The sequence below is a fragment of the Oreochromis aureus genome, linkage group 17 (assembly GCF_013358895.1).
Source record: "Oreochromis aureus strain Israel breed Guangdong linkage group 17, ZZ_aureus, whole genome shotgun sequence".
In the NCBI taxonomy this organism is placed as follows: Eukaryota; Metazoa; Chordata; class Actinopteri; order Cichliformes; family Cichlidae; genus Oreochromis; species Oreochromis aureus.
In genome coordinates this window covers 24450438-24476204 of record NC_052958.1, presented here as the reverse complement: position 1 = coordinate 24476204, position 25767 = coordinate 24450438, and the positions used below count along the sequence as shown (strand labels likewise).

Below are 25767 nucleotides of genomic sequence, written 5' to 3'. Positions count from 1 at the left end.
GGGCAGGAGCCTATCCCAGCTGTCACAGGGCAAGAGGCGAGGTTGACCTTGGGAAGTTGCTAGCCTGTTGCATGCATGTCTTTGAAAGGAAGCTAGATGGACATGACCTGGTAGACATGGGGAAAACAGACAAACTCCACAGAGAAAAGCCCCAGAACCTTCCTGTTGAGTGCTAACCACCACACCAACATGCCACCCCACTGTATAAATAAATCAAAAGCTGTCTGAACTTCACTAACTGGAGTGCATGTGTATAGCCACTTCAGTTTCTGCTCAGTGAACCAAATATAAATAAGATATGTTTGATATATAGATCTATTACATAAAATATATATCAGTATGTTTGTTGTTTCTCTAGGCAGACGGCTGCCCCTCACTGAACCTGGTTATGCTGAAGGTTCTTATAAAGTGTTTGCTCACAGGAGATCATCAGATTGTTGTTGGGGTGCTATCTGTTTTAATTCAGTGTTCTTATATAAATGTATAAAGCACATTGAGATGAATGGTGCTGTGAATTGGAGCTATATAAATAAAACCAAATTGAATTGTATATCCCAGCTATGCTGATTATATATAAGTATTGTGTTTAATGTGAATCATAAGATTACATTTTGTTGGACAGCGATCACGAATGCAAGAAAGTAGAGCAGATTTTGAAGTCAAGAAAAGAGAGGCTTGTTCTGCTCTGTCATTCAGTAAGTGTGAGGTCTGTTCCGGGGTTTGGGTACTGGACTGTGTGTGTGTTTGTGTGTGTGTATGTGTGTGTGTGTGCTTATTCTGACCTGTAATTTACTCCCTTTATGTCCTGTTGTTTTTGTGGACCAACAGTGCTGTGTTTATGCCTGATTTGCTGCATGTTTACACCTCTGAGGGAGGTTAATTGTCTAATTAAGTGAGGGGGTGGGAACCTTAGAGATGATTGATTGAACTAGTAATTACAAGATTGTGTTTTAAATTTATGTGCATGTGTGCGGTGGGAGGTGGGCTGTTTCATACTGCTAAACCCTCAGTAAGTTTTCATCCTCTCTAGTATTTGAGGTAGTATTTAGGTATTTAAAGGGAAAAACTACTAAAAAGACCAGGGAAGAACAATAGTACCCTAAATAATAATGCCAGTTTAAGACAAGCCTAAAACAGCAGTTTGACATTTGGTGGAGGAGTATTGACCTTCTCGTCAGTGGGCTGTGGTTGGCCTGATCTGGAGACCTCAAGCCCTCAGCTGTAAGGCTATAACTCTATGGGCTGACATAGACACTAAGTCAACCGCACTGTCACCACACCCTGAAAAACCACCCGTCCTCTAGACAAGGCAGCTCAGCAAAGGGCAGAGGTAGTACTGTAAATTGGTTAATTTACTTTAAAAGAAAATTGCAACATCTTTCGAATACCCTGTGAAGGAAGTATGATTTGAAATGACACAAAGATGTCCACTAACATGTCAGGCAGACTGTGCATACACTGAAATTAAACTTATCAGTAATATTTTCATGTGTTACATACTTTTTTCTACAATACATGTGTTTGCGTATCTATCTATCTATCTATCTATCTATCTATCTATCTATCTATCTATCTATCTATCTATCTATCTATCTATCTATCTATCTATCTATCTATCTATCTATCTATCTATCTATCTATCTATCTATCTATCTATCTATCTATCTATCTATCTATCTATCTATCTATTGAGACTGTGTGTGTGGTTGTAGGTGGGTGGGTGAGTGGCTGTGTACATAAAACTGGTCTCTAGAATGATTAGGCCCCATGCTCCTGGGAAGCCAGAAGCATTCGGTTCAGGTACAATACTGAGCAGTTCAGTTTGGCTCATTTATTTTTAATTGACATAACATTAGTTCATCAACAGTCATCTCAAGATCTGCTATAAAGTAAGATAAAGAAAATGCCAATAACTAAATAAACTTTTATGAGGATGAAGTTCCTTTAACAGGAAGAAGACCTGTAACGGGCTTTACCAAAACTGGTTGGACTTGGTGGACAGATAAAAAAAAAAAGACAAATATATAGACATTACAACTAACAAGCATGGCAACACAAAGGCCCAGGGGAGAGCAGATCAAGACTATTAACACCTAAATGCACATAATTTCCTAAAGGGACAAAAATGCATGGGTGATGAAAAGAAGGGAGTGGAGTAGGAAAACTAATAGTATGGTTTGAATGAACGCTTCAGAACTGGCCCACGTACACTGGCCTCGGTGTGCTGGAATCAAAGCTTCAAAGTCTGAGGGTCTGCTGACTCACCTGGCTACTTAGGTATTGGCCAAAGCTATGTCCATCTGGCTCGATACACACGTTCTCTTTCTTATCAGGGTTGCAGCCCATCCCAGCTATGATAGGGCGAGGGATGGGGTACACCCTGTCACGGGGCTAACACAGAGAGGCAGACAAGCATTCACACCTATGGTTATTTAGAATCACCAGTTAACCTAACCTCACCAATTACATGTCTTTGGACTGTGGGAGGAAACCAGAGCACCTGGATAGCCTACACAAACACGGGGAGAACACGCAAACTCCACAGCAAGGTGGTGGAATCAAACTCAGGACCTTTTAGCTGTGAGGCACCAGATTCTTCCCGTGGTCCTGGCATATAATTTTAACACGTTTTGTCATGCTGACAGAGGAGACACAGAGCAGAATGGGCAGGTGTGAGTTTCCAGCACAACAAACATAACAGAAAACTCACATACTACAAAACAATAGAATCAGAACAAATTTAGGAGTAATTATATAGTTGTGAATTACCCAAATATTTAGGGTATTAACAATCTCAGTATTAGCAGTATTAGTATCCATTTTTTCTTGGGCTTCTCAGAGTCACGCATCATCTTTTCTTCTCACCTTGAGTTTTATCATTTGACTGTGGAATAACTTGAAAGTGGCTCTTCCTAACATAAGAGAGATTTGAAATGATAGGACATTAGAGGATTTCATGTTTCCGTGAACCACTGAAGACGTTAGATTTGAGGATCCTTGTACCAGCCCGTGCTGCTGTGGGGGTGTTGGATAAAAAGAGAGCGAGCGAGTGAGAGACAGAGAAAGGTCAGTGCATTTTTTCAAAATGAGCACTGAGTCACAGTGGACATCTCGACCAAAAGGGTTTTTGGCTCATTTTTCTTTTATTTGCACATTAGTGTTTTTTTAAAGCAATGTGTGTATGTTTTTGTACATGTATGTGATTAGACAGCTGGCAACAAGCATCTGATGTATGTGTGTACCCGCATGTGTGTCTAGTAGTTCTTAATCCGCCTCTTCAAAGTGACAGCCCACTCAGTGGAATAAAGAAAGGGGGTGGCTGGCTTGTCGGTTTGGTTGTTGGCTGCTGTTTTTCCTCCACTTTAAAATTGTCAGAAAGAATGGAGCTTGATTGAACTTTTTGAATGGGACTCTCTGTAGAGATACTGCTGATTTGGACAGGTGCTGAAAGGACCTGGGAAAGCAATACAGGAATATATTCAGTACTTACAAATAACTAATGCCTATTTATTTTTGATTTTCCAAAATGAAGAGACTGTCAGGAGCCACATGAGGGAATGATCAGGGGAAGCATAACTGACAAGAGCACAATATCACGTTGAGTTTTGTTTGGAGTTCAAATTTTGAGGTTTTCCCCGAAGCTGTGGGGGACAGAACGTGACAGGTAAGCAGCTCGGCTTTTGTATGAAGAAAGAAATGCAAGAAGCTGACGACTGGAAATGGACCATGGAGGAGTGGGACTTTTGACATTCTCTGCCTGATAGTTTTTGGATTTAGTAGGAGTCCAGTGGGACAGAGAGGAGAAACGGTGCTGGATCAGGGTTCCTATATAGTTCAAGGCTGTTTTTTTTTTGTGCTTTTATAATGTAGGCTTTATTTAAAACTGCACTAAATATAACTAACTTTTTGTTTTTCTGAGGCTTGACTGATTTGTTGAGCAAGGAGAATATATCATACACAAGCAATACAAAGTGTCGACACATGTCAGAGGATTCTTGAATATGTCAAATGTACATTAATCTTCGTTGCACTGGAAACCAAACATCGAAGCCCTTCATTTTAGATACTGGACGGTTTGGGCATTAGTTTGCCACTTGCTTCTTGCTCTGTTCTTCTCAGGAACTTTGTATAAAGACCCAGAGCTGAACTACAACAACACAGGACTGCATCCGAAAAAGGCTGAGAAATACAGATAAAAGCACGGGAAGCGCAGCTCATCACTTATCATCGAGTCCTCTGTTTTCCTCAAAAGCCATGAACTGATGGTTTGATTGCTCCTTTCTGTTGTCATGGCAATGTCATCTGCACCAGGAGGATGCAGTGAAGCAGACAGCTCGGTGAAGTGGCAGTTGTGTTATGATGTCAGTGCCAAGACATGGTGGATGGTGAGTACAATAATAATGAGCAGTATGGTGCTAATCTGTTTTTATTTTATTTGTCAGATTTATGACTTTGGCATTTTAATTTTAATATGAAATAAAGTTGGAGTTTTTTTCCACGGAAAAAACAACAACGCTAACAGCTTGCAGAGGATTCATTCCTCCTTAAACAAACTTTGGATCTTAATTATGAATTATGAGGGATGAACGTGCAGCGGATTGCTGTTCGGCTCTGCCATTCAGCGAGTGTGAGGTCTACGCTAGAGTTTGGGTGCTGAACTATGTGTGTGTGTGAGAAAGAGAGCGAGAGACAGAGGGCTTGTTGTTCTCTAATCCCTTTTCTGTTTCCACATTGTTTATGAGATGAGTCAGAATAAGAGCTCATGTTTTATGATGAATCATGTTATAATCATATGGCATTAAATTTGCATGTCATTCTGTCCTCATGTTTATATTCAGTCAAATGTGCTGAACACACCATATATTATAAAGAATGACTAAGATCATTTTTTGTCCATTATCTTGGTACTTTAATGTTACTTAATGTCACTTATTTTGATATATTTTTGTAGTTTGAAGCTTTTTTTAAAATAATGTTTCGCTTCATGTGCCTTTTGGATTTGTTCAAATTAGATCAGGAATTATTAAAGACATGGCTAGCATTCAGTCTTTCTACACTTTAATACTGCAGAGATGTGGATATTGTATTGTTTTTACTGTGTGAGATGACAAAACAAAACAAAAGCATGATAATTGTAGTATTTACTCTGCTTCCAGTGTTTTCTTATGCCTCCATCTTATTTGTATTTAAACAACTTACTGGGTGGCAAGTGGTGTGTAGGAGGTCAGCTGGCAGTAATAATCTTTGTAAGAAGGGAAGAAGAGGAGTGGTCGCGGAGCAAGGGCGATAGCATGAGAAGCCTCGAAAACAGACCCAGACAGACAGATGAGAACTATTAAAGAGTGTTCTTTCATGTCTGTCACATACTGCAACTTATATTGTACCGACAGTGTATAAAATAGTAAATGGAAGGAACAGATTTAAAAAAAAAATTTTTTTTGTTTATCTTAAGCACATGCCCACAGATTTGCACATGCATTGAAGGTAACTGTGCTCTAAATGCAGAAATGCAACAAAATATAAATCCCACGCAAATATGTATCAATCACTTAGAGAGTAAGGTTCAAAGCTGTTCTCGTTTACCTCTAAGCAGTGCTCTTGTCAGTTTATCGTAAGTTAAAGTTGTCCCCGTTTCTTCCTTGAAAGATGCCAGGATTATTTCTGATGGAAATGAAAATCTTCCTGTCAGCCAGTTGATTTCTGACTCTCTTATACATTGGGAAGCACCTTTTTCAGTTTCTTAATATCCTCGATACATGTCACAGTCAGTTTGGGATTTATACTTTTCAAGAAATTGTTTGTAGGATTTGGGGTTTTGCGCAGGATAGTCAGACACAGTTATTTCAAAGTGGAATTACAGAACCCTGCTGAGTTGGACCCAAATGGGCCAACTTCAAATTTGGCTTATGCTGTATGAAGAGAGACCCAGATACAGTGTGTCTATCAAATATATCATAAATAAGAGAGTCAGTTGTTTTCTATTTCTATCATTCACATCACAGCAGTAGTTTTTCAGCTATGCCATGTTAATCTGGAGTTTGCTTATTAACGAAATTTAAAAAGTTTGCTTTTTTCAGGTAAAATGTGAATAGATGAAAATTTTATAGCTAACAGAATCTGTTGCAATTGCTTTTGAAAAACTGAGAAATCTCAAGGTTGAGAAATTTCAAATTTCTTTTTGCCTATGATGGTCTGCTCCTGGGCTGAATTTGCTGAGCCGATCAGTTCTTGAAAGAACAGACGTTTGTTTGAAATGTACACAACTTGTAGATAATTTTAAGTTTTATTTTAAATAATTTTTCAGTCCATTGCAGATTCATAGGCAACCAAAACCTTTTTCCTAAAGTCTGAAAGAGATTTTTTACACCTTGTCATGACATTAAATGCTTCAATGCAGGCTCAAAGTCAGGGCTTTAAGTATAATAGGTTTCACTTTACACTGTCTAAGAAAATTCACCTAGTATCCTTGATCCTAATTGAATAGAACTGCTGATTCTATAAAATTCTATATAAAAACTACAAACCAAATTCAAAAAAAGTTAAGTGCTGTATAAAAATAAGAGAATGTAATGATTCCCAAATCTCACAATTTAATATTTTATTCACAATAAATCATACAAAATAACAATAAAATATTTGAAATGAGGAACTCTAAAAAGAAAACTCATTTTGAATTTGATGCACAGTGGCGTCTTAAAAAATTAAGAAGAGTGACAAAAGGCAGAGTTTCTTAGAAGTAAAGACGGGCAGAGGTGCATCAGTCAGTAAAAAGACTGGATCTGTGGTCCACAACGTAAAATTGAGAATTCTTTGAATTCCTTAGTATAACTTATAGTACATAACACCATTGAAAGAGTGAAAGAATCTGAGGAAATCTCTGTGCCCATGGGACACTGATGAAAATAATTGTTGGACAAACGCGCTCACCAGGTCCTCAGGCAGCACTGCTATAAGACCAGGTATGATAATGTAATGGAAAGCAGTGCATGGTCTCAGAAATACTTCCAGAAATCAGTATGTGAACACAGCTCACAGTGCAGGTCAGAGCTGTGTCATACAAAGAAGCTGAACACAATTCACCACTGAGTGCTGCATCATCCAGTGCTGAAAGGAATACACAACATGTGCTTCACTGCAGAAAATATCTTTTTCAGGGAAGGCCTTGCATATTTAGAGACTCTGTCTTCACCGACACTACCAAAAAACAAACCAAACATCAGAGAAAAATGATTTAAACATCAAAAATCACAAAGAAAAAACAGCATAGTATCCACAACTTCATCAAAGAGTAAAAATGTGAAATGTGGATTATTAACCTTAAATTGTCATGATTTCATAAATTTCTTCAAAAATGCAAAATAAACATTAGAGAAAAAATTACTTATAATCATCTCAAGGACGTATTATTACCTACAGCTACTTTCAGTTCTATTGATAAAATTTTTAGACTGTTTCTCTCTGATTGATTTTTCAGTGTTAACTTCAGTAATTACTTCCTCCAAATCATTAACATGTCTTTTAGACCCCATTCCTACAAGACTGCTCAAAGAAGTCCTACCATTAATTAATACTATAATTTGAAATATGATCAGTCTATTCCTATTACTGGGCTACGTACCACATGCCTATAAGGTGGCAGTGATTAAACCATTACTTAAAAACTCAGCTGTAGTAGTTGTATGCAGTAGTATCACTTAAAAGTGAGTTTTTCCCTCCCACTGGCACTAAAGTGCTTGCTCGGGACTGCTGAGCAACTAGAATCCTAAACCAGATAAGAACGGGAAAGCAAGTGCAGCAGCAGGTCTGTTAAGCACCCAGGTGTTTATGGACTGGTGTTAAAATAAGATGTAAATAAGACTTTCACTAAATGTTACACTTTCTCTGTTTAAAATTTGGTATGTTTTTTTCTCATTGTGAATAAAGTATTGGTGTATAAGATTTGCAAATAGTTGCACTCTGTAAAATTGGATGTATTTGGCAGTTAGACTCCAATGACCCATCGTGGCAGAATGAAATCCCAGCGGTGATAGGATTTAGGACAGGACCCGCCAGATTCTAGACACTGGTGGTGGTGAAGATGACAACTGAGGCTTGGATGGAGCTATGACTGAGGTGACTGTGAGGTGGAGATGGGGAGGAGGTGAGCTGCATGAATGAGTCTGAAAGGGAAAATGACAGAGAGCAAAGATTTACACCATGCAAAGTGAAGGCTGATTGGCTCAAAGAAGGCAGTTGATTGGACTAGAGTAACAATGACAGTACTAGGACTGACACATGGCAAAGTGGTTGAGCAGAAAGTGGCTGAAGACCTGAAAAGCAACCTAACAGAGGAAAGCAGGCAGATGAGGGATTACAGATCCTTCTTATTGAACTGACACTGAAGCTTTGCAATATTGAGATGTATACATGGGACGTATCTTTGTTGACTTAAAATGCTGTTTTGGGTTTTTTTTGTTACTGTTTTGTTAAATAAAAATTCTAAGTATTGAAAGTTTGAATTGAAATCAGTTCATTTGGAGACTCATAAAAGTCTAACAAATGTCTTGTACTTGTGTAGTTAAACTCTCTCACAGTGATCAAATTGAATGGAAGCCATTGGTGCTTAGCACTTAGAACATCCCCTCTTAATCCTCTGAGCTGCTCCCATTTCTGCAGGAAGTCTTTTTGCTTGCCAGAACTAATTTCTTTTCATTCTTTAAAAGAGCATTAGGAACGCACATATCACTCAAATGGCATCTTAAAGCTTGGGTAGAGATAGCTTGTAGTAGATGAACAATTCTGATTTTCCATCTACGTTAAAGCAAAATTACAATGTAAATTATACACATTAAAAAATGGATCTCTGGTTATATATATCTTTTATATTACTTCATCAGATTGGTATTGATAAAACATAGGGAATTAATGTGTGTAAGGTTTAGTTAGAATTTTGCTATCCTTTAAAACTATATCATTCATTTAAAAACCCCCAACCTCATATTGCTGGTTTATTTGCTCATCTTACGTGCTGCATCTCTGTGAACTAGCATGAGTGCATGTGTGTTTGTGTATAATGCTCACTGATGTACAGATTAACAGAACAGTTAATTGATGATTCTAAATTGGCCATAGGTGTGAATGTGATGTGTTAGCCCTGCGATAAACTAGTGACCTGTCCTGGGTGTACTTCACCTCTCGTAAGCCAAACCCTACTGGCCTAAAAGTCTTTGTTCTCCTTGTGTACCAAGGGGAAAATGCATTCAGAGGAAAAAGATTAGGAGTTGTCTTGCAATTGGTTAAATCTATCTATTCTAGTTCAGACAGGAACTTGCATATTCTTTGCTCGATACTGCACAACAATTAATATCGTGGATACTTTGTTCGCAAAAGGTCTTCTAACAATTGGAACTACATTGAAGAACCAAGTACCAAAGCCATGCTAGCTAAGAGGAGATAAGCAGCTACGAAAAGAGGGTAGGGGAGCATCTCTAATGATTGTCTGGAGGAGGCCTGAACCATCATTCACCAAATAGTTTGATGGCTTGCTCACGGCAACCAAGTTGCTCTCTGATGCATCCATCAGAGTATGAATGCGTGTGAATGCTAGATAGAAAGCACTTGTGCTGGTGTACATGTGTAAAAGTGCTTTGAGTGCTCAGATAGAGTAGAAAAGCGCTATACAAGAACCAGCCCATTTACCATTACACTATACCAGTACTGGTGGCTTCGACTGTGTCTGGGAAAGCTCCAGAAGATATTTGTAGCAGAAGGCTCATGTCAAGGTTTCTGTGTGACCGAATGCTGAACAAAGAAATGAATGATAGGTGTCATGAGTCATTTGGTTGATGTTGCCATCACAAATGCTCAGATCCAATACAAGTCTGATAGTAAAGTGCTCCATTGACCAGCTAAGAACACCCAATAGTTCCTGGACTTCAAAACTGAACCTGACTAAAGAGCAGTTGGATAGCCCTTTACTAGAGGACAGCAGTGAAGAGGAGTATTAGCTGCAAGTCAAAACAAGACTAGTAGCCAGAGACATGCCACAGATGGTGGATATCAAAGATGCAGGAACAAGGGCTACAATGACAAGACATACATAAGGTCCAACAAACAGATGTTTCTATTAATAAGTAGTAAGATGTTTCTCTGCATCAGAGGAAAACATGCTTCCAGGATTATCACTGGGAAATATCCAACACACACACACACACACACACACACACACACACACACACACACACACACACACACACACACACACACACACATTCATCACCCTGTGGAGAATAAGCAGTTATAGCTAATAGACAGTTTGCGTTACGGTCTACGTTAGTTTACCTTTCGTCACTGATAAACAGACATTTTATGATTGTGGGTCTTAAAAAAGAGTGTCATTATAGCTTGCATTTACAAACCCAACTCTAATTTTATTTACTTTTTACATAGTGTCCCAACCTTTTTAGAATACAGTGATTTTCTAATACTAATCAGTGTCAGATTGCAGATAACTTTGAAGCTGATGGCGAGTCAGCAGACTTTACAGGCTGCAGTTGCCTTGGTTGACCCTCTAACATATTTACTACTATGTCACATGTATTCTTCACTCTTTTTAGTAGTCTCATTATCTCACATCCTGCCCACTTCATCCCAGTAGGTCCAAGGATTTCATGTCAATACCTAATGACAGTCAGGGTGCCATTGTCTAGCCTGTGGAGGTCTTTTTGTCCATCCACTGGATATTTCCTCCCCAGACCATCACTGACCCATCACCAAATCGCTCATACTGAACGATGTTACAGGCAACATAACATTCTCCACAGCTACTCTATACCCCTTTCATGTCTGTCACATGTATGCCTGTGTCCCAGAATATCCTCCATGCTCTTGAGACTGTGCTGAAAGACACAGCAAACCTTCTGTCAGTGGTACATACAGCCAACCTGGAGGAGTTGGACAGGCAGTGCAACTCCTTTAGGGTCATGGTATGATCCTACCAGTGGTGACAATGACCTTTAACCCCAAACCACCACTGTCAACCAAGCTTGTTTGCTTAAAAGTCGAACTCTAACAACACTTGTCTTTTCATTGTTGTGGTTGTGGTTTGTATTTTGAGCCAGTCACCCAGGATTTCTACATGTTTATAGCTTACCTGACATTTACAGAAAAAAAGTGCTGAGAGTAGCTGTCCAACATGCTGGACTAAAACTGAGGTTCTGGGCGCTGAAAGTCCAGCTGAGCGGTCTTAAAGCAGATAATGAATTCCCCAGCATCTGTCCCCTGGATGCTAAGAGAGGCATTAGATAGCCTTCCTAAACACAGCTCCAGAAGGTTAGATGGAGAGTGTGCCCACTAAAAAGCACAGCTGCTTTGATTTACAGTGAAAAGGTAAACACTGCCCTCTAGCAGCAACACAAACACACAAAAAAGATGGGGGGGGGGAGCGTAATGATGATTCACATGACTTTGCAGACAGCAGTTAACAATTTCAGCATGTTTCAGTAAGTCCGGTTAATGTGTCTGAAATCAGTCGCCGCTTTGAGGTGAAAGTGGCCATGGCATATATTGCTTTCTGTTAGCAATCCCAGAGTGCAATACATAACATTTCAGAAATGTAAAAATGACAACTGCTACTTGAATAAGTCATCTGTCATGGAACTGTAGGTGGTCAAATTTCGGAGGACTTCTATCCATGATGAAAACTTTGACTTTAAGCTTTTCATCCATTAGTCATGGGATAGAATAATATCACTCAATACAAGGTGGGGGGCATATGAGATGTACAGCAAGAAAAGATACTGGGCATCAAGTGTGATAGTGGGCAGACAATTAAAACAAGTCCAATCAAACCCATTTGCAATCCTGTTCCTGCTCACTCTGCAGTCATGCAGATCCAGCCTGGGGCCAAAACATCTCATTTGGTCTGCTGACTCCATGAAATTATAAACTGCTGGGGATTATGCAAAGATTACCTTTCCTCTCTGCTTTGTGTTACTACTATTCATATTTCAGCACTATGACCAACTTTTAAGTTGTGTATGTAAAAAGACCTTCAGGCAGTGAGTTTATGCATCTGTGTTAGTGAACGTGTATGCCTCCAGCAGGGGGCACTATGCAGATTGGAGTAAGCTGAGTCAGCAACTACTCTTTTTTTTTTTCTAGGACACGTTCACATATAATGATACTCGTTTGGTCAAATAGTCAGTTATGTGGGAGGATCAGTTATTTAAACACAAAGCAGATCCCAACGTGGATGCTGTTTGAAGCTAACAGAGTCTCTACTGACAACTGAAGACACTTCTAAAAGGAAATTGTCTTCATGTTTTGGTGCATATCAATCATAATTTCCTTGGAGATTAATAAAGTATTCTGTTTCTGATTCTGAATAATAATGCAAAAAACATGAAAAACAGGAAAGTGAGAGCAACCATTGTCAAAGAACAAATTAGAAAAGATATATAGTAAAGCTACAGGAGAAAAAAATCTGCAAAGATTATTTTAAATATGCTTTAAATTATGTAGTTCAACAGTTTGTAAAGAGATGACGAAAATAAGAACCATGAAATATGCATAGGATGTGCAAAGACAACACTTCACAAAAATATGTGTTAATGTGATGTACTAAAATGTATGCATACACCTTAGCAGTACAGGGTATTAGGAGTATAGCAGTACAAGATGCTATAGGTCGGCATAATAATTCATAGTGTTGCAGTTTTACAGTTTACAAAGTGTTGTCTCACCATGTGCCACCATAGATGAGACTCATTAGACTCAAATAGGATCAAAATGCATGTATCCATTATAGACGGCTGCATTGACTAGAACTCTGAGTCCTATACATAAGCAGTCTGTGTGGGCCGTGTTTCCTTCTTGTAATGTACACAACAATCTGTAGTGGCCATTAGAGTAGCCAGTAATTACTGGTCATATACCACATGTAATAAAAAATGTATATATCTACAAGTCTGCATGGTTTAAAATCTTATGACATTTTAACCTTCATTTCTCAGCCTTACTCTATGCATTTGCAGTGTGGGAGAAAGCAAGAGAACACGTAGGCATGGGGAGAACATACGAACTCCACACAGAAAGGCCTCAGTCAGCCAGAGGATTCAAATCCAACACACTGGCTTCTTCAAAAAGCCTTGCCCTGCTGTTGATTCAAATGATTGCTCGGGATTATCTTTAGTTGCCACTATCTAAGCTCACCTTGTGTCATATGGTTTGGAGATGGAACTAATGCTGTTTCACTCTCTGTGAGTGATGAGTTTAATGGTATTCATTTGTGCTGGGTTATTCTGATGGATACGTTTCGCATGTGACACTGGCTCATTGTATTTAACTTCTGTTCATACCTAAACTTGTTAGTTGCATTTTGTTTTAACAGCTGATTTGACTCACTTCACTTTCTCTCCATCTCCTTTCTTTCTTTTCTTTACTGATAACACAGTTTGCTTCCCTGACGAAAGACACGAGTCACACTGTCAGTCACCTAGATAAAATAAATTAGTTGTGCTGTAAAAGGTCAGCCTAAACAGTTTTCTCTCATTTGTAAGGGGCAAAAATAATATCAGAGAGCCAGTCACCCAGCCAATTTATGTTGGGGAATTTATTTATGATACCACTTACTCAAATAAAAAACTGCAAACCAAAAACCAACTTTTCATTGCAGGCTTCCAAGGTCACCTCCCAGCCCACGTTTTGTGCTTAGAGGAAGCTTCATAAAGATAAAACCTCTAGAGATCCAAGTTTTAAGGGTTACGTTGTAACAGGGAAGCTGGAAGAAGAACCTGAATGCTGATGAAACAGGCAAATCACATGATGTGGCATGATGTGCATGACACGTTTCTAATTTTCCTGACCATTTAGAGCACCTTACACAAGAAGCCAGACTAATTGGTAACAAATTAACCTAACATGCATTCCTTTGGACTGTGGGAGGAAACCAGAGGAAACTGGAGAAAACCCATACAGACACAGGAAGAGCCTAAGAGGGCTAGGATCCACAACCATTCTGCAAACCAGCAAAATGTCTCTTTAAAGGCAGTTATACGCCTCTAAGTTTATTTACGTAAATTCATGTTTCCATCACATAACACATATTAGCACAGCATATATAAAAAATATTAATTCATGTGTGCAACAAATGTGTTGTAAACTTGAGAAATATGCATGGTAGTGGAAGTTTAGCATTAGTGCATTGTATCATAAATTGCATTCATGACTGAATGAATGAACTGAAATCATTATGCATGCTTTTCACAAGATACATGAAAGATGCTTTGAATTAATAATAAAGATAAAAGAAATACTTTATTCATCCCACTTTGGGAAATGCTTTGGTTTTGCTGTTAGTGGTTATTCAGTTCACACAGACTGCTTAATGTGAAGTCATAGACTGACTATTAATAACTGGTCTGTATTGTTGATCATCTAGAAAGGCACACTGTCAGGACCCAGATGGGAAATCCGACATCTGGTGACCAGCAGCAGATCTATCAGTACTTTGATGCTTTCAATATGTATATATCCTCAGTCTGCATAAAGATTTCACAAAGCAACACCTTACTATGTGCATTATTACTAATTTATTATTTTTAGTGAACGCTAAACAAAGGCAAACAAAAACAGGAATAAAATATGGCACGTTTTACCAAAAGATTCAGATTTTTGCGTTTTTTAGTACCAGCAATAGATTGACCGAATCCATGGAGGTCAAAAACATAAGATACCATAGCACAGGCACAAGAGCCTTGTCTGATCACGGTTAAATCTTCACACGCTTACATTGTTACCACTGTTTATGTAGTTTAGTTGGAACTGCAGAACAGCAGCAACAGCAGATGGATTCATTAATTGTTCAGCTTTTAATTTAATAATAAAATCACAGCTCTGGTCTCAAAAGCACTGCATTTCACTTTATGGAGTGTGCCCCAAGGAAAAAAAGACAAATGAAGCTCAAAACATGGCAGAAAGTGAATATTTAAACTTTATAAAGCAAAGGATTTCTGACTACTGTAGATGAAGCCTCACCCTTAATTCTCTCTAAGGACGGAATCTGCTCATTTATGATCTTAGAAAAGGGGACATGAGGAGTGAAGAGACATGAAGACAAAGCAGTCCAACAAAGTGAGAAAGGAAAAAGTGAAAAAATAAAGGAAGGAATAAAACGGTCCACAGTATCAGGAAGAAGAGCCAACATGAGGAAGACAGAAGCGAGGAGAACGCTGAACAGAAGAGAGGTGGAAGGTTAATGTAACACTGTTCTGTTCTGCCGCAGCCTTCCAGGCGGTGTGTGTGTGTGTATATAAATGTGTGTGTGTGTGCGCGCGCGCGCGCGTGCGGTGGGGGGGTTATTGCCGTGGAGCTCGAAGCTTGACGCGGGACGTTTCTGGTCTCGAGCACCGCGGTTTTACTCCAGCTGGCACGCGCACAATGGTAGAAATGAATATGGAATGGTAACGAACGACAGCGCGAGATGGGCAGGCACTGATATCAGCTTTAACTTTCCCCGGTGGCGGCTCAGCTTCGACATGGTAGGACAAAACCTGTTCCGGTACAACAATGTAGCAGTGTGTCCCTTCCCACTGGTGTGCTGTTTCGTGTTTTCCGAAAAAGACGCAATGCGAGGAGTTGACTGAGTAACGCAGGCTACGCAGCTGAAAGTGGAGCAGAAAGCGGTGCGATAGTTCCGTCCAAATGTCAGGAAGCCTGCGTCTGTATTTCTCATTTTCTCTTTTAGTTTGTTTCAGCATCTGAACACAGTCCGATCCCTGACGTTTTCCTGGAGAGATTCTGCCCGCTAAATCACATTCAAAATATGGCAAAATGAAATGTCCTGCGCATGACAACAAATATACACGCAGTCAAAACATAAGTGGGAACAAGGTTGAACTGTCAGGGCCCACCCTTGAATTCGGCACACATATGATACACACAAAAGCCCATCCTTCAATAAAATCTTAACTTTGCCTGTCGGGTTGCCCTTTTATCCAGCTGACGTTTTCCGTCAAACGCTGAGTGCAAGGCGGAAGCCAGCAGCTATTACGATTATGAAAGTGGATATTTCGTTGCCGTAAAGCTATTTCTGAGTATTTTATGCGCACCGAATTTGCCAAAAATGTATTTAGACACGAAAAGATTTCATGTTACACACGGAATGTTAGGCAGGCCCGCGATAAAACAAAAAATATTTTAACTGTTGTAATTTTGAATGAAGTTTTGAACGTGGCGTATTAGCGTTACACAGGCTTCTTCCCACAGGCGGTGGGTTACGGGCCCTGACTTCGACCGATTAAGCGGAAAATATGCCCTGCTGTGTGCGTATCGGGTGTGGAGTCGGGGGTGAAAGTTGTTGAGCTAGGGGCTTTGTTGAAGCGCGTGCAGCAGCAGGCCCTCCGCCACCGCTCCGCTCGTCACGCGGGACGGTGGAAGGCCAAGTTGAAGTTCAGCTCAAGCCTCCTCCTACTCCTCCTCCTCCTCTCGGTCTGTGGATGTGTGGATGTTTCTGGGCATTTGTGTTAGTCAGCAGAAAATGGCCGCAGTTAGAGCCAGCGGGCTGAGTTAGAATGACAGGCCGACAGAGGGCCTCCTGCCCCGGCTTAAAGCCCAGTCAGAGAGCTGCCTGAAAGAGAGAGGAAAAATGTAGTTAGTGGAGGCAGTCCTCCTGAACCACATCAGGTGGAAACACTCAAAGAGTCATGTTCAACTTGCAAGGTGAGCAAACATCCGAGAATCCGCTCAAGAGTAGAAAAGAGTCAGATGTTGCCCCTCATCAATCCCTCTAAATGCGCTACATGACCCAGAGGAATGTCTGCCTGAGGAAAAGCTTTAGTCTATTCAACCGACTGAGCTGGCATGCCCCTGCTCACACAGTACGTGACTCTTGTGTCTTGGGACTTTATGTGAAGGTATTCACATCTTGTAAATCCAGTGTTGAAAACGACTACTGTAAACTGTGCACCGCTCTAAACGACTAAAACCAATCATTATGGAAGCACATGCGTGTTATACAAATATATTATGAAAGTACAAATGTATGATTTTAGGCTATAAGTGGAACTTATTGTTGGTTGAATGTGTTTCAACCAACAGATATTTTATAAACGTATATAAAAACATTTGTAAATACCCTGACTTATAATTATGACTATCGATATAATTCAATAAAAAGTACTTAGTAATTGCAGGAAATATGGGATAAAGTTTAATAGTAGGCACAACAATGTGTCTCAGTGTGGAGAAATGGACAATAACTTTTTAATGTGCTTTGTTTAACCACTAAGGTTAAAGGTGCTATGGTGATGCAGACAAATGCAACATTTAAAGCAGAATGGAACAGAAATAGGCTTATCTACCCTGAGAGTACTCAGTCTTGCTGCCATGGTTTGGAAAGTTTGGTCAACCGTCACCTTAGAGGGTCGAGTAAAGCCAAACAAACTTATTCTGAGTAATCACTTTTACTGTGATGAAATATTTCCAAGTGTCCCCATCCACAGGATAGGATGACTCACATGGTTTGAGAAGCAGGAAAATACTGTGAAACACATGTCGTGCCTGTTGATGATATTGCTGAACACCTATTAAGGTTCTGGGTGCACATGGTTGGATACTAACACATTAATAGGACACTTATTGGTGTTGGTGTCTCTAAATGACCATTTGCCTGCATATCGCGGACCCACTGTGCCGATTTGTGTATGAGATATCCATTTATAATATAAACGTGTAACCTTGGTCAGGTTTTTGATGCTTCGTCATTTTACTAGAGTGTAGTCGGTCAGGACTTTGAACATCTAGTTTGAATCCATGATTTTTAAGACTGCAGGACGGAGGTGCAGCTGTTATTGAGATAAAGTGCTGTGCGTGTTATAGGGCAGCTGGGCAGTGAGAGCGCAGCTGCAGCTTTAAGCTCATAGTTTGGGATGGGCTGAATTCATAACGTCATTTCAGCTCTCTGTCTTTTATTCTTCGCCCCCTCATCTCCTTCCCTCTCTAAATGACACAACTCCCATGTTCCGTTAAACCTCTGGCCATATTTTCCGAACAACTTTCTTTTTTCCCCCCGCGGGACATTTTTCTGGGGCCGAAACTTTTCTGGCGTGTGTTCGTTTCTGGAGTTGACACAGCAGTCGTTCGCTCTCATATGTGGATTCTTTGAAAAAGCCCATTTTAACAGCCCAGGAAATGCAGCGTTTTCTCCCGCCCAGAGGGATCGCTGCTTAACTGAATCCCGACATGGAAGAACATACAGATATCTCCAAAAACAAATAAGTACGCTATGAGGATTTAAATGTTTGTGTTAACGCACAGCCTGCTGTGATTCAGCTCCATCTCGTCAAAATGATGTTTTCGTCCCTCTCGCTGTCTCAGGTAAAACTACACCACAGTTGTTACACTTCAGCTGTTAAAGGAAAGCTTTCCCACTTTGAAAGGAGGCTTTAGTCTAGACAGCCTCTGTTGATTTGACAGTCCTGGTTATATGTGACCTAACACTGTTTGGTGACTGACATTATTAATCAAACAGTGTCGTAATATCAATTCGGATTTGTTAAAAAGCAGGCACATATGTGGAGGCTGAGACAAATCCTGCAGACTGCAGCAAACCTGCTGATCAGGGGCTGGAATTAACATGGGGTTTGTAGCTGGAATGCATTGAAGTTACTCGTTAACAGACTTCAGTTTCTCTACAGTAACTTTTTGAGATTTGTTTGTCTACATATACTTGTGTGTGCATCTGCAAATGCGTATCTGTACTCAAGTGTGCTCCCAGTATCTGTGGACAAGACTAGTGGTATCATTTCTGGAAAAAAACCTTTTTTAACAACCAAGTTTAAAAATTGTATTTTAATTGCTGCTTCCTGATTCTTAGTGTTTTCCATATTTTTCACACTTGCATCTTCCAGATTATCAAAGATAACTTGAGTAAATACACAATGCATTTTTTAAACAAGGATTTCATTTATTAAGCAAACAGAGTTATCCCAAACTATCTGGGTTTGTGTGAAAGAGAAATTGTGTCCTAAATCTAATAACTGGTTGTGGCACCTTTGGCAGCAATAAGTGCAAAGGTTTTTCATCATGAACGGCCTGTTTAAACTCCCAAAGCATCGCAATCAGGTTTGATTCTGGACTTTAACTAGACAACTTCAAAACCTTCATTTTTTTCATCTTTTTTGAGCTATTCACAGGTGGGCTTGTTGATGTGTTTTGGATTATTCTCCTGCTGCATAACCCAAACGCAGTTGAGCTTCAGCGCACAAACCTACACCATGTCTGGCCACGGTATGATGTCTTTATGAAATGCTGTGTTAGTTTTATGGCAGATGTAATAGGAATCAAACTTTCCCTGAAGTTCAGCATTTGTCCCATCAGGCCACAGAATATTTTCCCAAAGGTCTTGGAGATCAGCAGGATGTTTTGTGTGTGTTTTTTTTTTTCATGTTTAAGCTTTAGAAATGGCTTTGCAACTCTTTCTAGACTATTAGATGTCAACGACCTCGTTTCTCATCTGTTTATTTAGATTGTGGCATGATGTGTTGCTTTCTGAACTCTTTTAGCCTACTACACTTTTTCAGAAAGGTTCTATTTAAGTGACTTATTGATTCAGCAGGCCTGGAAGAATCAGCCCTGAGTGTGGTTAGTGAAATTGAACTTAGCTTTCCAAATTAAAAAAAAAAATTAAATTAAAAGATTCATCACAGTTAACCTCAGTTAAGGTCAGGTTTCGTGGTAAGAAACGTAAGTAAGAAAGAGACTTGACAAAAACGGCATGGAGGAGTTTCAAGGGGAAATCCACTGCTGACCAAAAAGAGCACAAAGACTCATCTCACATTTGCCAAAAACCTTGATGATCCCCAAGACCTTTGGAAAACTATTCGGCATAAAACTAACAGCCTTTCATAAAAAGAACCTCATATCAGCAGAAGCCTGTTGGTATGGTGATGGTAGTATGATGGCCTTCGGTTGCTTTGCTGCTTGCTGCAGTTGATGAAACCGCAAATTCTGCTCTCTACCAGAAAACCATGTAGGAGAATGTCTGGCCAGTAGTTCAAACCTTAAAACTCAGGCACACTCAGTTTGGGTTTGGGTCATTGTCCCAAAACACACAGGCAAGTTCACTTCTGAATGCCGCCACAACCACTTACTAGGTTTAGGGGGCAATTACTTTTTTGTGTAGCATAGGATAACTTTTTTGTTTAATAAATGAAAATTTGTATTTACTCAGGTTATCTTTGTCTAATATTCAAATTTGTTTGATGATGTGAAATATGTGACTGTGACAAATATGCAAAAACAAAACAAATCAGGAAGGATTGTGATACTTTTTTACATTGCATCTTTCTAGTTTTACGGTCCAGTCAATGCACTCTACAAACACAGCAGGTGTTTTTAACTCTTCAAAAATGCTATATTTCCATAAAACTGCGCTGTCTAATGCTGCCTGCTATGTGTGGAAATCAGACAGAGATTCAGTTTTATTTTATTTACATAGCACTAAAAACAGCAGCTGTCGCATCAAGGTACTTAATATTGCCAGGTAAAGATCCTACAATAATACAGAGAAAACACCAACAATAAAGCAACCCCCTATGAACAAGCACTTAATGAAAGTGCTTCTGCCAGAACCCTGCTCAGGGAAGAGCAGCCAACTGCCATGACCGGTTGGAAGGGAAGGGGAAGAAGACAGGACAAAAGATATAGTGTGGAAGAGATCCAGAGATTAATAATAATAATGATTAAATACAAAGTGACTTAAAAACACATAGTGAGTGTCAAAAGAAGAAGAAACACTCAGTGAGGATTCAGGGTCACCTGATCCCTAACTATATGCTTTAACAAAAAGGAAAGTTTTAAGCCTAATCTTACAAGTAGAGAGGTTGTCTGAGGGGCCTCGGAGTTGAAGGCTCTGCCTCCCATTCTACTTTTATATACTCTAGGAACCACAAGTAAGCCTGCAGTCTGAGAGTGAAGTGCTCTCATGGGGTGATATGGTACTATGAGGTCTTTAAGATGAGATACGATCTAATTATTCAAGACCTTGTATATGAGGAGAATGATTTTAAATTTAATTTCAGATTTAACAGTAAAACTATGGAACGATGCAACTATTGGAGAAATATGAAGAAATACAGAACTTTTCCTGCAGCATTTTGGATCAACTGAGGGCTTTTCAGGTGTTGTTATGACAGCCTTATAATAACGAATTCCAATAATCCAGCCTAGGTAAGCATGTTTTTCAGTTTTATAAATAGTTTCAAGAATTTTTGAGATGAAAGGATAATAGGAGATTGGCCTAGAGTTTGCCAAGACAGCTGCGTTAAGTGATGGATTAAGTTTTTATAATTTTTTAACTCATAATATGAATTCATTTTTATTTCTTGCAAGCAGCCAACATTAAGTTAAATTATTACAATACACACACACGCACGCATGCACACTGACACACACACACTGTATATTGAGTCAGGAAATCATTTCACAGTAAACTTGTAAACAGCTCTCTAAGACAGTTTTTTGATATTTTGTTAATTATATAGAGAGATGGAGAGTGGATTTAATTTGATGTCTGTCTGACATCTACTGATAAAGCTGTGGCTGCTGCTCTGAATTAGGAACATTCAAAAAAGTACTCAGACCCATGCTAACTGTATCCTGACACATGCTGCACTTCCTCAGAGAATGATGCTGTATTTCAGCGGCCCCCAACCTTTTTTGCGCCACGGACCGGTTTAATGTCCGACAATATTTTGCACGTCCTCCTGAAATGCACCAACAACATTGAGAGTAGCATCTTCCTTTCTGTCCCTTAATGCTCTCTGGTTGCTATGGTAATGTGTAAATATTTCTTTCAAAATAAGACACACAACTACAACACGGGAAAAGACCAAGTTAACAATAAAAACCCTGAAAACCATAAATTTCATACCCGAGCCTCAGCTTCTCGAGGACCGGTACCAAATGACTCACGGACCAGTACCGGTCCATGACCCGGGGGTTGGGGACCACTGCTGATGAACACAGAGGAACTTCAAACACAATTGCTTAACACCAGCTTCATCATAAGCTGTTCAGTAGGGCAGACTTAAAACAAAATCATTTATAAAACTGCAAATTTGTCATAATAGATTGTAGACATCATAGTAGTGGTGTCATCAATCATGCTACACATAATAAAGGAAATTGTTAATTAAGCTCAGAGTATCCAACCCTGAAGGTAAAACATCCAAGGAAACTAACCCCATTTTTGTTCAGTCAACTAACAGCATCCAACTAATACAGTGCATTTACATAAGAACATCATACCAACAGTCAAAGATGGTGGTGGTAGTGTGATGGTCTGGGGTTGCTTTGCTTCGTCACGACCTTTACGACTTGCTGTACTTGATGAAACCATAAATTCTGCTCTCTACCAGGAAATCTTGAAGGAGCAGCCATTAGTTCAGGCCCCGATCGTCAAGCACAATTATGCAACAGAACAATGATCCAAAACACACACACGAGTGAGTTCACTTCTAAGTTGCTCAAAAAACAAAATGAAATGGAGTGAAAATAAAGTGGCCTAGTCAAAGTCCAGGCTTAAATCAGATTGAGATGGTATTAGCCTAAGCGGGCCTTTCGTACTGGAAAACCTTCTAATGTGCCTGAATTAAAACACTTGACCCACTCGTCTTTGCAGAAGAAGAGTGGGTCAAATTCTTCCATAGTGACGTGGAAGAGTCATTGCGAGTCATTGCAATGCTTATTTGCAGTTTTTGTTATCAAGGGTGACATAGCCAGTTATTAGGTTTAGCGGGCAATTATTTTTTTACATGGGGCCAGGTAGGTTTACATAACTTTTGTTTCGTTAGTCAATTCAATAATAATTTTAAAACTGCCTTTCAAATTTAATATCATCACATCAGAAACTCTGACTTCACCATCAAGGTCCAGAAACTTACACTGGATCTGGATGAAACCATAGTGTCCTTTGATGTGGTCTCACGCTTTCCTTGCATACCTACAACTGAGGCAGTGGAAACTGTCAGGAAATGACTACAGCAAAAAAACAGAACAGACTCCGTAGAAAACAGAACCGGCTTTACCCCCAAACAAATTTGCAAGCTCTTAGATCTCGGCCTTACCACAGCATATTTTAAATACAACAAGGGTTTCTACAGACAAAAACATCGATGTGTCATGTGCTTCCCAGTGTCATCCATTGTAGTCAACCTTCACATGGAGAAAGTAGAAAGTAAAGCTCTTGACTCTTTCAAAAAGGACAGCATCTAGCCACTGCCCAAGAAGTTGAGTCCTTCACTGCTCGCATCAGCTCAGTGGAAAAAAACATAAAGTTCACCAGGGAGGACACAAAGGTAATAGTTTGCCATTTCTGGACTGTGCTGTGTGCAGAAGGGAAAGAAAAGAACATACATGTAAAGAAAGCTCTTAAAACATTTGGTTATCCTAAATGGGCTTTCATCAAATCAGCAAAGATGAACTGGAAAGAAGGTCACACACAAACTAGGGAGAATCAGAAGGACAAACAGAACAACATGGTCATCCCTTATGTAGCAGGTTTATCAGAGAAACTCAGGAGAATTTTCTACAAGCATGACCTCCTAAGTTACTTCATACAAAAACTGGTTCATCCTGAGGACAAAACTTCAGTGCAGTGAGGAGAAACCAAACAGCCACTCCATACACGCATGGCAAAACATAGAAGAGCCACCTTGGCAGGACAAGACTCAGCTTTACACCTGCATCTAAAGGTTAAAGGTCATTTATTCGAGGATTCACATTTTGGACAGAGGAGACAGTCGGTTTGAAAGAGGAGTGAAAGAAGCCATCTCTGTCCACTGTGAACGACCATCCTTGAAAAGAGGGGGTGGCTAAGGACACGAACTGTCTGCCACCTGCAATCCAGTTTTCAGATCCCTTCTCAGGCACCATAACGCCCACTCACATCTCATAAGTTCGCACAATGGTTTCACCTGAAACCTCTTCTAATAATGATCCACACCCTTTTTGACACCTTGGCTCATGTGATGAGGGACATGATCAATAGTTGGTTTAATGACCCTCTTAAGGGACACTACCACTAGGTTTTAAATACCTGTGACTCGGCACCATTTGGTTTTAGAACTGAAGAAGCTTCTTAGATGGGAGGTGAAACGTCTTCAAGAAAGTCCAGTCGCCATTCTTTCCAAACTCCTTAGATTACCATGACCTGGATGATTGAGAACTTACGTGGACATGGAATAATGTAACTTTTGTCGAATTAAAGTGAGCTTGAATGTGTCCAAAATCTCATGGACCTAACTATAAATTTGAATTTAATAATAGCAATAACTTTGCAACTTTGTGTTGTCTTTTAGCAATCTGGATTAACTACAGCAAACCATTTGGCTCGCTAGAAGACCATGTGAACCAACTGTGGTAGGAATGTAGGAATGCCTTGGTATCAAGGTATCACTGAGAACTTTCACAGACATGATACCTTGGTATCAAGTCACTTTGGTATCCAAAAAAAAGCAAAAAAAAGATAAAATGATTTATGCAAACTACAGTCATGGTTAAATGTAGACACAGTTATAAAAGTGCAAAAATATCTGCCTTATAGGCAAAGCAGGAGGCAGACAACAAAGACATTTTCTCTAAGTACTGAAGTAAATCAATGAAATCACCACACATTAGGGACAGCTCTTTGTGAGTGCACAAAATCCTCAACATATTTCCATTTGTTTTTTTAGTTTTTTATTGGTGTCATGCTTTGAAATTAGCCGCACAAGATTAAATGACCTCCTTTTAGTTTCATAGAGACATGCTGGTACTGTGCAAACTGTGCACATTAGGGTCAACTGCTTAGTGTTCTCCTCAGTCATGCTGGTTACTACGATTGGTGCAGAAGGACTAAACTACTGTGAATTATACAATTAAACTGAGGTTGCACTGCAGTAACTTATTGGCAGTAGTAGTGTTTAAGTCTTTCATGATCAAATTGTATGAATTAATAAGCAGAATTCAGCTGGGTGGAAGCAGTGACCTTGCTGGCAGCCCTGGACCCCCAAGACCTGACCATATTGTTGATGCTGTATAGTTATAAAGGCCTAATACTCACTGAGTACTTGGTCGAGAACTTGCTGTTGGCAAGGACACCAGTACGAAGTTTCTTGGTCATCAGGTTTACACACATCTCAGGAGGGATTTTGACCGACTCCACTTTACAGAATCTCTCTAAATCTTTCAGGTTTCTTGGCTGCTGCTTGGAAATTTGAAACTTCAGCTTCCTCCACAGATTTTCTATAGGACTGAGGTGTAGAGACAGGCTATGCCTGGCTGAGGTATGACTTTAGTGTGCTTCATCTTTCGCCCTTTGTGTGTTTTTTGTAATTGTCAAGACTGGTCCATAACCCATCTTAACTATTCTGACTGAGGGAAGAAGGTTCTTGTCCCAAAATTTATGGTACATGGTCTTGTTCAAAGGTCTCTCCCGCTGGTCTTCTCGTACTCTTAGCACAAAAATGGTTAGTGTTCCTTGGGTCATGCTTAGCATTTCTCTTCCTCTAAAAGTGGCGGGTCAAGTTAAGGTCAAAGAGTTCGATTTTGGTTTTATCTGACTGGAGTGCTTTCTTCCATGCCTGAAGATCATCCTCACTCATGAGGCCAGATCTTCCATGAAACTCCAAATTGATTGATTTGATATTTTTCCAATTTTCAAGAATTGCACCAGCAGCTGCCATCTTTTCACCACATTTCTTGTAGTTGCTCTTTTAGCTCATTCCAGCCTTGTGCACATCAACAGTT

General features: G+C 39.7%; 1 protein-coding gene across 2 annotated transcripts in view; it reads left to right on the top strand.

Moving 5' to 3' along the window:
- The first annotated feature begins 15291 nt into the window (after positions 1–15291).
- nfic (nuclear factor I/C) overlaps positions 15292–25767 on the top strand; it is a 35856-nt gene continuing 25380 nt past the window's right edge. The window contains exon 1 of one of the 2 annotated variants that reach the window (XM_039601523.1): positions 15292–15518. In XM_039601523.1, coding sequence (XP_039457457.1) covers positions 15294–15518 — 225 coding nt within the window. In that variant the 5' untranslated portion in view covers positions 15292–15293. Of the gene's footprint in view, positions 15519–17950; positions 18355–25767 lie in introns of those variants that run through there. The other variant, XM_039601524.1, reaches the window with a different exon arrangement.